We start from the raw sequence: 13,910 nt of genomic DNA, 5'->3' as shown, positions 1-13,910 counted from the left end.
TTATGCAGCCAGATGACTCACTGCTGCCCCCCATAGGTCAGTATTATTCTACACTCAGTGGGCCAGTGTGTAATGTTGTTTTTTTATCTCATATTTATATACAATGTCATGGGTTTTTTTTTATTTCTCTTATTAAGTTTATATTACACAAAATTACATTTTCCCCAGTGTTACATAGAGTATTGTTGCTCAATTGGAAGTGTTTCTGCAGAATTAATAATTGATGTGTATATTACTTCGCATGCAAAAAAGGTTTGTTTTGTTGTTTTCCCTATCAAGACACTGTTTGTCAAAGCTGGTTTCCTAGACCGGTTATCACTAAACCACTACCCTGCAATGTATTATTCTACACCCATGGGGGGCAGTGTGTAATGTTGTTTTTTTTTTTTTTTATCTCATATTTACATACAATGTCATGTTTTTTTACTCATTAATTTTCATTGTTAATTTATCTTACTATTGTATATTACTTATACATTTTTGTTATGTTATGTTATGAATCTTTATTTTTCCCAGTGTTACATAGAGTATTGTTGCTAGATTGGAAGTGTTTCTGCAGAATTAATAATTGATGTGTATATTACTTTGCATGCAAAAAAGGTTTGTTTTGTTTTTTTCCCTATCAAGACACTGTTCGTCAAAACTAGTTTCCTAGACCGGTTATCACTAAACCACTACCCTGCAGTTTATTCTTCTACACACAGGGGGGGCAGTGTGTAATGTTTTTTTTTTTATCTCATATTTATATACAATGTCATGTTTCTTTTACTCAATCATTGATATTGTTAATTTATCTTACTATTGTATATTACTTATAAATTTTTCCCAGTGTTACATAGACTATTGTTGCTCAATTGGAAGTGTTTCTGCAGAATTAATAATTGATGTGTATATTACTACACATGCAAAAAAGGTTTTTTTTGTTTAGTTTTTTCCCTATCAAGACACTGTTCGTCAAAACTAGTTTCAGACCGGTTATCACTAAACCACTCCCTATTGTCTATTACTTATACATTTTTGCCAGTGTTACATAGAGTATTGTTGCTCAATTGGAAGTGTTTCTGCAGAATTAATAATTGATGTGTATATTACTTCGCATGCAAAAAGGTTTGTTTTTTGTTTTGTTTTTGAAATGGCTTACACTTACACTTATGGCTTACACTTATATAGCGCTTTCCAGCTGTACTCCTACAGCCCCAAAGCGCTTTACACTGCAAACATTCACCCACACACGCACACATTCACACCGGGGGATTCAGTGTCTTGCCCAAGGACACTTTGGTGGACACAGGCGGAACTAGGGTTTGAACCACTGACCTTCAGGTTCATGGGCAAACGCTCTACAAACTGAGCCACCTTCCCCACACTTTTCCCTATCAAGTCACTATTCGTCAAAGCTAGTTTCCTAGACCGGTTATCACTAAACCACTACTGCAGTGATGCTAAACTTGCTTCAACAGCCTTATCATCTTGTACCTGTACCTGGCACACAGATCTATCAGTACTAACCATTTCGGGCCCCCGCTATCAGCACAGCAATGAGGCTTTAATCGTTTTGATTAAAGTACAACAGAGGAGTGTTGCTAGCTGTATTCACAATGGGTATTTTCCTACTTGTTTCAAGGTTCCTACACATTTTTCAAGGTCAAATTCAAGCAATTTTCAAGCACTTTCAAGGGTCATTTTCAAGCACCTTATCTCTGGGGTAAAATATCTACAGGAATATATATACTCATAATTATTTTTTCCGCTTTTTATCACAATGATGTACATTGTATCGTGCTATAAACATCTAGTTATGTTTCATCTTACTGATTTTATTTCTCCTTGTAATAACTAAACTATACAGTCTGATCCCAATTTTGTGAAAGACAGTTATAATTTCAAGCACTTTCAGCCACTTAAACTAAAATTCAAGCAACTTTCAGGCCTTGAAAACACAACATTGAAATTCAAGCACTTTCAAGGATTTCAAGCACCCGTAGTAACCCTGCTGTTTTTATTCCTTCCTCTCTTGCGTTTACGTGATTACAAACGTGACATACATAGACATATATACGTAGACGCCGCATCGAGTGTTCTTGCCCGCTGCTGCAATACGTCAACGTCGCCGCCATATTGGATGAGGCAAGACTGCGCTGTAAACTCAAGTACATTTACTAATTTTCATAAAGCGCCTTTCTACAAAGAAATGTACGTTTTACGTCTCATTTATTCCTTCACACACGCACTAATATACTTGGGAAACAGTTAGGCACCAAATATAATATATTTCATTTTCTCAGATGGCAAAAATAAGAACTTTATTGATCCCACATAGGAGTAATTCATGTTATGTCAGCTATAGAGAACAAGGTAGTGCCGAAAAACAATATATATCCTCCCTCACAAAAATAAGAAAAATAGAGAAACATATTTTCTCATCAACAAAACATATTTAAAAATTTTCAAGTAACAAAATAACATAAAAAAGAAAGTCCAGCTTAGAAGGTTCATCTAAATCATGTGACGAAGGTGCTCTTTAGTGGGAAAAAGGATGTCAAAAAATAAGAAAAATCCAAGGCACTCTTCTTCAAATATAAAAAGCCTTTATTTGAAATGGCTATTTCATGTAGAATATTTTAAAAAGTCATCTTCTCTTTTTTCTCAATCATTTTTCTTATTTTTTTTAACAAAATAACATATTTGAACAATTTTTCAGACAATAAAATAACATTTGAACCATTTTTCAGACAATAAAATTATATTGGAACCATTTTTCAGACAACAAATAACATTCTTATTTTGTGAGGGGGGGTATATATTATTTTTCAGCACTATGAATTACCTATATGTGGGATCAATAAAGTTCTTATTTTTGCCATCTTAAGAAAATTAAATATATTATATTTGGTGCCTAACTGTTTCCCAGGTATATTAGTGCGTGTGTGAAAATTAAATATATTATATTTGGTGCCTAACTGTTTCCCAGGTATATTAGTGCGTGTGTGAATAAATAAATGAGACGTAAGACGTAAATTTCTTTGCAGAAAAGCGCTTTATGAAAATAAGTCTATTTACTTGTATTAGTTTACAGCGCAGTCTTGCCACATCCAATATGGCGGCGACGTTGACGTATCGCAGCAGCGGGCAAGACCACTCGATGTGGCGTCTACGCATATATGTCTATGGTCCAAACGTCCAAATGTCTATGAACGTGACATAGACCAGAGAAATGCATGCTGGGTATTCATGTGCGCACTGATAGAGCACTTTTGACATCCTCTGCGCACTCCGTGGAAATCCTCGAGTCTCATGATGATGAAACGGCCGACCTGATTGGCTGCGAGTCTGCAACGCGGGCTCTGATTGGTCAAGCAGCTCGCTGTTGACATAACAAGCACGTCATTGGTCCTTTTCACATGTCGTCTGATGAACCGGCGCTGAGTGTTTAGTGGTTTCGTAACAAACAGCGCCGTGCGACCTTCTAATCGTTTTTCGCTCTTTTTTAAAGATAGCATTACACACTTTTTATATTTCCGGCGTAATCCCAGCTGTGTTCAGACAGGGAGGGAGCCAGTATATGCGTTTGTAGCCAGCATTACTCCCGTACCTGGCTAAGAGCAGCTAACAGCTTGAGGCTGATTCGGATTTTTCAGAATGGGAGAGGAAATTAAAGATAACCTCAACTCGGACAAGGGGTCTGCTGATAACAGCAGTGAGAAGAATGGCGAGACAGTGGATACTGGTGTGAAATATTACACATTAGAGGATATAAGACTACACAATATGAGCACTGACACATGGCTCATCATCCATGATAAAGTATATGACATCACAGGTTTTCTAGAGGAGGTAAGAAACTTTCTTGTGCTCTTATATGCACTATTGCCTTTTAAATCAATAGGTTTGTCTTTTAGACTGACTCTTGATAATCTAACGTGTTGAACGTGTAACATTTACTGATCTTAAACATTCAGGCTGTTTACATGAACCAATACCACAATGGAAAGTCACTGCCTTGAGATCATGCAGTAAAGCTAATTAAACTTGTTGAGTGAAATTAGTATGAATCGCTTTCCTTTTTTTTTTTTTTAATATCTTTTTATTTCACAATAATTTTCACAATTCACATTTTCACATGCATGATTTCTATTATACCCACATTCCTACCCTCCCCATAATTACCCTAGGGGAAAAAAAAACATACATTAAGGGAGAACAAAATTAAATAAATATTAAAAGAAAAATAAATAAATAAGAAAAATATATAATGGCAGCAACAGCGATATCAAACTATATATATATCCATTCATACATACAAACAACATACATATAAGGCACAAGTTCGATAATAAAGATAGTCATTAGTCCCCTTTGGAAAAATTATCCAGTTTTGAGAATAATGGGAACCAAAATTCTTGAAAAATATGAGCATGGTTGTATTTTTTTAAAGTTAATTTTTCCAATGGTAAAGAAACTGAAATTTGATCAAAAAAAAACTTGAAAGTTGGAGGGGAATCATCTTTCCAAAGTAAAACTATGCATTTCTTAGCGAAGTATGTGATCATAATTAATATCCTGCTTTTTTTCCGGTCTAACTGAAGATCCAGTGTGTCATTTATCGCTTTTCTAATCTATCATATCCACCTCATTCTGCTGCACCCCTCACTTTTTAAACATTTTATATTTGTTATTAAAAGCTACCATTACCATGTTTACCCCAGTACTGCTGCACCTTTCACTCTTTTAATTGTAATGTATATATGTTAATAAGTGCCACATTGTTTATTTACTGTACATTTGTTATTTACTGTTGCTACTCTTAAATCTGAGTACAGTGAGCGAAATAACCGGAGTCAAATTCCTTGTAGGGCAATGTTCAAACTTGGCCAATAAAGCTGATTCTGATTCTTTAAGACGCTTGAGAACTCAGCAATTTTAATTAATAGTGATATCCAATTTTAAAACGCTTTGATGCATAATAAATTGAGCCAGGTCCTGCTCAAGGTTTCTTCCCTCCTCAAGGAGAGTTTTTCTTTGCCAATTTTTGGCTTAAGGTGTTTTTTCCCACTAGGGTAGTTTTTTTACCTGCCATTGTTTATGTTATGTTTATGTAATAATTGCTCGGGGGTTTATGTTCTGGGTCTCTGGAAAGCGCCTAGAGACAACTTCTGTTGTAATAGACGCTATATAAATACAATTTGATTGAATTATATTGTATAATACCTGAAAATTAGAAAAGTAACTCAGTGAATGTACTTACTTTTTGAAACTGAATGGCCATTAGTAATTTTTCTTTGCCTAACTTGACTAGGTATAGTACCATTATAGTATATTAAGATTATGGGGCAAATGAACGAACTACCTCAAAAAGTCATGGTTGTTGCTTTGCTTCAGCATCCAGGGGGTGAGGAGGTTCTGCTGGAGCAGGCCGGCTCTGATGCTACCGAGAGCTTTGAAGATGTAGGACATTCCACAGACGCCAGGGAGATGCTCGAGCAGTACTACGTTGGGGAGGTTCACATGGTAAGAAAACTCGTACGAATGTCGAATTTACCTCATTTCAGCTTATCGCCAAGGAATAAACCTAAACCCAGGCATGCAGAGCACAACGTGTTGAAGAAAAAGTAGTAGTGAGTCACATAGAGTGCTTTGGAGTCATGAGTGTGTGGGGTTTACACTCTTTAAGAAGTCTAGAAACTTTTTTTTTTTTTTTTTTAAATCAATTTCAATTGGTTTGTTACACTTTCAGATAGTCAGTCTTGTGAGCGGTAATTCCACATCTAGTGAGGGACCAGTGTTCTTGAGTCCAGGTCCTCTGCATGTTTTGGACATTTTACATCCTTCAATCAATACACCTGATTCAAGTAAATGGGTCATTGACAGACTTTCATGTCAATCTGGTGGTGATGCGCTCATTGTAGTCAGTTGTGTTGAAGAAGAGAAACATCTCCAACATATAGACAGTGGGTCCTGAAGATGTAGATTGAAGAATACTGACATTGTCTGTCCTTTTAATGCTAACCTAACAAGTTGAGAGATAATTCTACGTCTTTGAATGTCTTTAGAATTTACATTTAGTCTAACATTAACATTTTGCTGTTTAATTTATCAAAAATAGAGTAGATCTGTTGAGGAAGTTGCTCGGCCATTAGAGAACTCAATTTAATTAACGGTGTAAATGGCACAAAGATTGTCCTGGATGATTTAAAAAAAATGAAAATGTTATCATTGAAATCTATCATTTAGATATGCTTTTTTTTTTAAATTTTACATTATAGGACAGGTTCACTTTTTTCCCAATTTGTCTTTGAAAATAAGTCACATGCTTGAGTGGGCTTGATTTAAACATGCATCCTTCTCTTAGTAGTTTTAAAGCAAATCCTTTGCTAATGCGCTTTTACTGCAAGAAGTGAAAGTCGAAGTCTATGCTCAGTGAGAAATACATTCCACAGTGTTTTCACAACTAAAGTAAGGGGCACAAGGATACATATATTTCAGGCAAGACTGCAACAACCCTTTGGATTTTCCTCAGTAAGACCAAGAGAGTGGAGTATATAACTCCAGTTCTCAGATCTTTACACTGGCTTCCTGTCTCACTATTGTGGAAAAACATAATGTGAAATAATCAAATTAACTCCGGTTGAATATTAGCTAAAGAAAGACCTTTGTTCTTACTTGCAAGGAGAGCAGTTCATACTGTTGCCCTTCTGTTTTATAACAGTGCCTGAGGGGGTAGAAAGACCCGCCCTCCCCCCATAATTTCCCATCTCTACAGAAAGAGAAGGGAGAAGATGTCACTTAAAGTTCCACACACAAACAAAGTATTAAACAGTAAACCAGAATAAGAGACCACTAACTCTTTACAACATCCTGCAGACTTTTATAACTTGTGACATGGTTTACAACTTATGACCCCGTTTATGACCTGGGCGTGCAACAGAAACAACTAAGCTCTCCTGAGTCAGCATTTTCTAAAGGGAAGACACAAAATCCCATGTTAGCTGAAAGAGGGAGAGACGGACGATTATTGGTAACGATACTAGAAGAAGAAGAAGAACATATGTATATATTTTCCCAGACAGTCACAGAATAGATTTTAAATGAATGTTGAATGTTCTGTGGCCAAAATACTTCTCTGATCTCCTGGTCCATTATGAAGCACACTGATTTCTGTACCCAGAGTCAAAACCAGACATGGTGAGGCAGCGTTCAGCATTTATGCTCCTCACCTGTGGAAGAAACTCCCAGAATGCATCAGGGCTGCTGAAACTCTGTTGCTTTATGTCAAGGTTGAAAACCTTTGTATAAACTGCACACTTTCTGTAATCTACCATAATGTACTACAACATTTTATTTCTTTCATCTCAGTTTTATGATTATTTTTAATATTGTTCTGGCAAGTTATTTTTGTCTGTCTTGACATTAAAATGATTTAGCCTACAGCAGTGGTCTTCAACCCTGTCCTGCATGTTTTAGATGTTGCCCTGCATCACCACACCTGATTCTAATTAACAGTCAAGTACAAGTACAACAGGACAAGTGTGTTAATGACACAGTCATTTGTATCAGGGAAACATCTAAAACATGCAGGACAGGGTCCCGAGGACCAGGGTTGAAGACCACTGGCCTGCAGCAAACAAATGCTTTAAGGTTGACAGGTTTTTTGTTTGTTTATTTTTCCTGAAATTCCAATTACTGAATGCATTCAGGTCACATTTGTGACTTGATTTGATTTTAATGTTCTGATGGACAAAAAAGGAAAAACTGTCACTAGAATATATATGTACACTGAATACTTAATATTTATACAGTTTTCTAACAATAACAATTCTAATATGTGGCATGCATCATTTTTGGACAGTAATATTGATTTTTTTTATTTTTTTTGTATTTGCAGGATGACAGAAAAAAGGAGAATTCAAAGGTAAGTTTCAGTGCCTGATCAATCAACCTTTTAGATAATATATACAGTTGCTTTGGACACAGCTGGTACTTTTTTGTATGTTTTATCTACCGTATGTCTTTCTTCTACAGGACGCACTCGTCGCAAGTTCCAACGAGTCCAGGTGAGTCAGATTCATGAATGTGTCAGGCTCATTGCTTACCCTTAACACAATTCATATCAATTTGGACAGTTGTGTCTGCAATTGAAAAATTCAAAAGAAGGGAGAGTGGAAATGACTTGCTGTATGTAAATGTGTTAAAGAATTGAGTTTCTAACATCTTTTCTCAGCAGCTTGTTTTGAAAAACATGTGTTTTTAACATGTAATAATTGATGTTACTTTATTTCTGCAGCTCCTGGAGCTTGTGGTTTATACCTGCTGCCGCTGCTGCGTTTGTTGGCATCATGTATCGACTCTTCATGTCTGAGCACAAGTCCTCCTGAGTCCTGGCGTACTGTTTTCACTTCATTCTTTTTCATCTGGAGGCCTTGAAATGTTTGACCAAAACCTCCTCATGCTGAATACACACAATTAGGATGTTCAGCAACAAGAAGAGAGAAGAAGCAGTTTGATAAAATGTGTCTGTCTAAATAGTCTGTCTATCTTATAGATGAAAGTTTGAAAGGGACTTTTGTTTCCTTTCCTTTTGTTTTTTTTATGTCATTATCAATATGCCCATTTTTGAATGTTGTCCTTAACTTAAACTTTCATACGCATCTGATACAGACTGGTCTCTGGATGTTTGTTTTTTGGGGTTGTTTTTAAACATATTTGCTCCCTCAGAAAAACGGACAATAAAGAATAATTTAAGTACATGTGAGTTTTCAGAAGAGTGAAGATGTCAGGTTGATGATACTCGTTCACCTTTTTGCTTTGTATTTGGTGTGACCTCTATAACCTCAAGTGCATTTTTTGGGAGTTAATAAGGAATTAAGTTTACCGCTACTGAAATCTTAGTAAGAATCATGAGGTTATTTTGTTCACGTCACAGCCCTGCTCTTTAGCAATATTTAATTACAAACGCATAATCTGTTGAGTTATGTAGGTGCAATGTCAAGTATTTGTGTTTGTTTTCCTTTCTTTGTGACTATTTAAGATGAAATTCACTGAAACATCCCTTTTATAACCTTATGGAGACTCTTACAATACAATTGAAGTACCCAGATAAAAAAAGATGACAGTAAATGACTGAAAAATAATCCTGAAGAGAAAATGAGTGTTATTTAAGCTTCTTCCTCACGTTTTTGTTTATCAAACTGATGCTTTTATATTCCATTGAATGGCATCTTCATTTAATGTATTGGGTGAAAGGTGTTTTCATTACGGGTTTTGAATTTAATTCCGTGTGCGTGTGTGTGTGTCATGTGCTCTTTGAAGGACTTTTCTTTCCTTCTTTCAGTCCACTGCACGTGAACATCCATGTTTAGTCAACTGATTTGTTCACTGAAACCTCTTTTATTTTGGCTCAGATAAGTTTTGCATCACACCAGTTCAAAGACTATTTGAAAAACCCATTCACCATCTGCTTTCTGTAAAGAGCAGGCTGCTGTTTTAACCTAAGACAACATTAGTACATGTCAAAATGAAGTATGTCATCTTTAAAGATAACTATTTGTCATCTTTTTGCATTTTAAGTGTCATTTCCTATAATTAAATTTATCTTAAATGACAAACTGCTGTTAGTTAGGCTGTGAGTCATCGAAGGGTGTAAACAACTGGAATTTACTTGCATAATGCTTTTCATAGTCAAAGGTCACTGTCGTTGGGCTGGCATGTGTTGTCTTGCAATTTATGTCATAAGTTAAAACTGAATCACTGGATTAATAAAATGCATTGCAAGATTATTTTTCAGCACTGATTGCATTGAGGTATTTTAAAAGAAAAAAGAGAGTGGTGTTAGAATCTCTTTAAAATAGTCAATAGACTCATCAAATCTTTCTGTTACGGTAATGCATTCCCCTCTCTCCAGTCTAGTGGTAATAATCTCAAGTGCCCCATCCCATCACCACAAGTTTTTAAACAAGTGCATGGAAAACGCAGTATCCATCCATCTTTTATACCCACTGTATCCTTTGCAGGATCATGGGGTCTGCTGGAGTCTATCTCGGCTCATTACAGGCGAGAGGCAGGGGTTCACCATGGACAGGTCGCCAGTCTATCACGGCCACATATATAGAGAGACAACCATGCAAACTCACACCTATGGGCAATTTCAAATCATACATTAACCTAGAATGCATGTTTTTGGACTGTGGGAAGAAGCTGGACTACCCGGAGGGAGGGGAATGCAGTAGTTTGAGGAAACTCAAAACTCCCAATTTAAAATAAATCATAACAGAAACCTCAGACAGCCTTAATTTGAATATTTGATTGAGACTGTTTTTTTCACATGCATTTCAGCATTTCTCTCAAAGGCAAGTGAACCGTGCTGTAGAATAATTAAATTAATTGTCTAAAACATGACTTGGTGTTGGATACATTTTTGTCAGAGTTTTTGTGTCCATATTGACATGATGGACTCACACAGTTGTTGCAGATTTGTAGGCTGCACATCCATGATGTGAATTTCCTGCTGCAGCACATCCCGAAGGTGCTCCGTTGGGTTGAGATATGGTGACTGTCGAGGATGTTTAAGCATTGTGATATGTGATATGTGATATGGTGCATTATCCTGCTTGGAGTACTCATCAGAAAATGGGTACACTGTGTTCATAAAGGGATGGACGTGGTCAGCAACAATACTAAAGTAGTCTGTGGCCTTTAACTGATGCTCAGTTGGTACGAAGAGGCCCAAAGTATGCAGAGAAAATATCCCCAACACCATTACACCACCACCACCACCACCCTGAACTGTTGATACAAGGCAGGATGCCTCCAAACCCTGTAATCTGAATATTTGCAGTCGAAAATTGAGACTCATCAGACCTGGGAACATCTTTCCAATTTTCCGTTGTTCAATTTTGGTGAGTCTGTGTGAATTGTTGCCTCAGTCTTCTGGGTCAACAATTCACCGGGTGCGGTTTTCTGCTCCTCTATGCCATCTGCTCCAAGGTCCAACATCCTGCATATCTTATTTGTAACAAGTGGTTATTTGAACTACTCTTCCCTTTCTATTATCTCGAACCAGTCTGCCCATTCTCATTTGACATAAACAAGGCATTTTCATCTGGACAACTCTTGCTCCCTGGATACTTTTAGTCCAATCAGAAACCCTAGAAGTGGCTATGTGTGAAAATCCCAGAAGATAGGCAGTTTCTGAAATAATCGGACCGCCATCTGGCACCAAAAACCATGCCATGTTCAAAGTCACTTCCATTCCCTTTCTTCCTCATTCTGATGCTCAGTTTGAATTTTAGCAGATTGTATTGACCATGTCTACATGCTTAAATCTATGAGTGGCTGTCATGTGATTGGCTTATAAGCTATTTGTATTAAGAAGGATCACCTGCAGTGCTACTAAGTTTTATGAGTCTAACAATACTAATAATACTAATAATAATTATTACTTGCTTATCCAAAAATCTAGAGGCGTTTCTGAGAAGCATTATAACAAACAATAAGAGACTGTAATGGCATGCCTCACCAAAGGCTAAAACACAGTCAGCATCAGAATAACTTGGGCCTCGCCCTATGACTGACATTTTGTTTTCTTGTTTAAAGAAAATCCACATCCACAGCTAAGGTTACCATTAAGTTACTTCAGGGACACACACTGAGGTGACCTCACACACACACGCACGAACACAAAGACAAACAGTCTTAAAAAAAGAATCATTATGCAGCCACAATGAGTAAACAGAAGCTCAGGTTAGTGACGTAGGTGCCGAAGAACATGAACCTCTGCTTCTACCCCAAAAACACAATGGCAGCTGTTCAGAGAACTCACATTCATCACATAGTGATCCGATGATACACCTGTGGTAAATGAAGCGAAGAAATGACATACTTCTGTCCTGTGTGGTCACAACTGCTGTATAAGCACATCATCCTTTCAGCTCCTACTGGTGATAGGATACTGTCTCAGGAATCAATTGACATTTAATAAAGATCAAATATTCTTATTAATTGGAAACATGGCTCCAACAGTGCCCTCACTTTTTGTATTAATTTTATTGAAATGCAAAAACTCTAAATACAAAACAAACAAACCAAAAAAATCACTTTCAATAATATATTGTTTTAGTTTGACACCTCAAAAATTCAGTTACCATTTAAAATGTCTCCATGCTATACCAAACATAAACAGAAGATGGCGCTACAGGCTCGAGATTTGAATATACCTTTTTTTTTCTCTCTCCACTGGGTAAAATCGTAGGATGGTAAAAATATACCGAAACGTTTAACTTGACCTCTGCAATCATTCTGTATTTATTTTCAGGTTTTCATGGGAAAAGACAGGCAGAGCGCACAATAATTACGTTACTGTTATGCAATGTGTAAAACACATAACGCAAGAATGAAAACTAACAAAGACTATGGTATGTTTAATGAGACAGTTGAATACCTGTAGGCCTACAGGATATACAATAATATTTGTCTCTTCCAAAACTAATATTCTGATGTTTTAACCTTAGGTATATAATACTATTACTATACTTTACTATATATTTTAAGCCCACATAAATCATGCATCAGAGTCCTGCTGGATTCTTAATTCTGTCTTACTGATATTTTGTATGAGGCTATTGGTCATTTATGGCAGTCTTGATGTTTTTACAGAAAGTCTAACAAGAGAGAAATAAGAGCTCTTACAGGACAACATGGAAAGGTTTCATGGAAATACGAAACCTTTCCATGAAGATCTTTCCTAATGACTGAATCACTCGTCATCTCCACTTGCAGCAATCCTCAAGGAGAGCCGAGAGTGCTAGTGGACAACACTCCACTGTGCTGCTGGGAGACCCAATTTAGCTGATAAAAGCAACTGCTAGATCACTAGATGTGAATGTTAATATATTAGATTTACCTGCAAACGTAATGCAGCCGTGGAAAACATTTTCAGCATGTTTTGTTTGATATGAAATGAAGTTTCTTGTCTCAGGTACCTCGAGACACAAAAACGTCAGACTTGGAGAAAAACAGTGACATTTGTGTCTGCAGAGGGAATCCTGTGTGAATTTTGCTGTTTTGACAGCTACCTAAATGTCATGCATTTCTCAAAATAAATCACCAAGATTCCCAGAAAAAGATGTTCTTTTCTGAAGGACATAGTCAAATGAAAGCAAACATTTTTTTTCCAGACAAGTAATATTTCCGAGCCTTCATAATGCATTATTGTACAACAGTGATGGAATATTTTCAGTTTTTTAAAATAATATTGATCCTTAAAAAGTAAGCACCTGAAAAAATTATTAGATTTTACTCCTTTATATGACCTGTTTGGTAACACTTGGTGATTATTTTGCATCACCTGACAGCTTTTTTATTGTTCCATTCTAACCTGATCCTCTGCTGTGATAGTTTAAGACTACTTCTCATTACTTTTCCAATAATTTGTTAGCATCAAACTGTGTGTATATATTTACCAATTCATCAGCAATAACACCAGACTAAATATCAATCGATTGTTGTTGTTTTATGTGCTCATGATCTGTGGCTTAGCCTCATCTCAAACGTGTCTGTGCTGTGAGTCAGAATATTCCAATTAAAATATATACTTATTCAAAATTTAATTGCAGGGAGAGGCAGAGTGAAAAGGTACGACCAAAATTGTGCAGCAATATACACGGATAGCTGTTGTAACTAGTTGCTCCATATATTTGGAAAAATGGCCAATCAAGAAAGAAAACACACATACACTTCTGAAATTACTGGAAATAGTCAAAGGTTAATGGCATCCATAATTCTTTATTGCATGTTTCACATCAAATCTTTTACATTTCAAAGGAAATGGAAATGGGCTGAACCTCTAATTGACCTCTAATTTAACATTTCATTGTCAAACCTTTAGCAGTTGCCGCTGTCCACAATTGATCTCTGTA

The 13,910-nt window shown here is 36.4% G+C and overlaps 1 protein-coding gene across 1 annotated transcript; it reads left to right on the top strand.

Moving 5' to 3' along the window:
• The first annotated feature begins 3,388 nt into the window (after nt 1–3,388).
• On the top strand, nt 3,389–9,547 carry LOC133462181 (cytochrome b5). The gene is made up of 5 exons (XM_061743326.1): nt 3,389–3,834; nt 5,380–5,508; nt 7,883–7,909; nt 8,020–8,051; nt 8,282–9,547. Exons 1-5 carry the CDS (start codon nt 3,640–3,642, stop codon nt 8,370–8,372), a joined length of 474 nt encoding a protein of 157 aa, XP_061599310.1. The 5' UTR covers nt 3,389–3,639; the 3' UTR covers nt 8,373–9,547.
• Nucleotides 9,548–13,910: the final 4,363 nt, after the last annotated feature.

This window comes from Cololabis saira, chromosome 2 (assembly GCF_033807715.1).
Source record: "Cololabis saira isolate AMF1-May2022 chromosome 2, fColSai1.1, whole genome shotgun sequence".
Classification (NCBI taxonomy): domain Eukaryota; kingdom Metazoa; phylum Chordata; class Actinopteri; order Beloniformes; family Belonidae; genus Cololabis; species Cololabis saira.
Note: the sequence above shows the minus strand (reverse complement) of the source record. Positions and strands in the feature narration are given on the sequence as shown.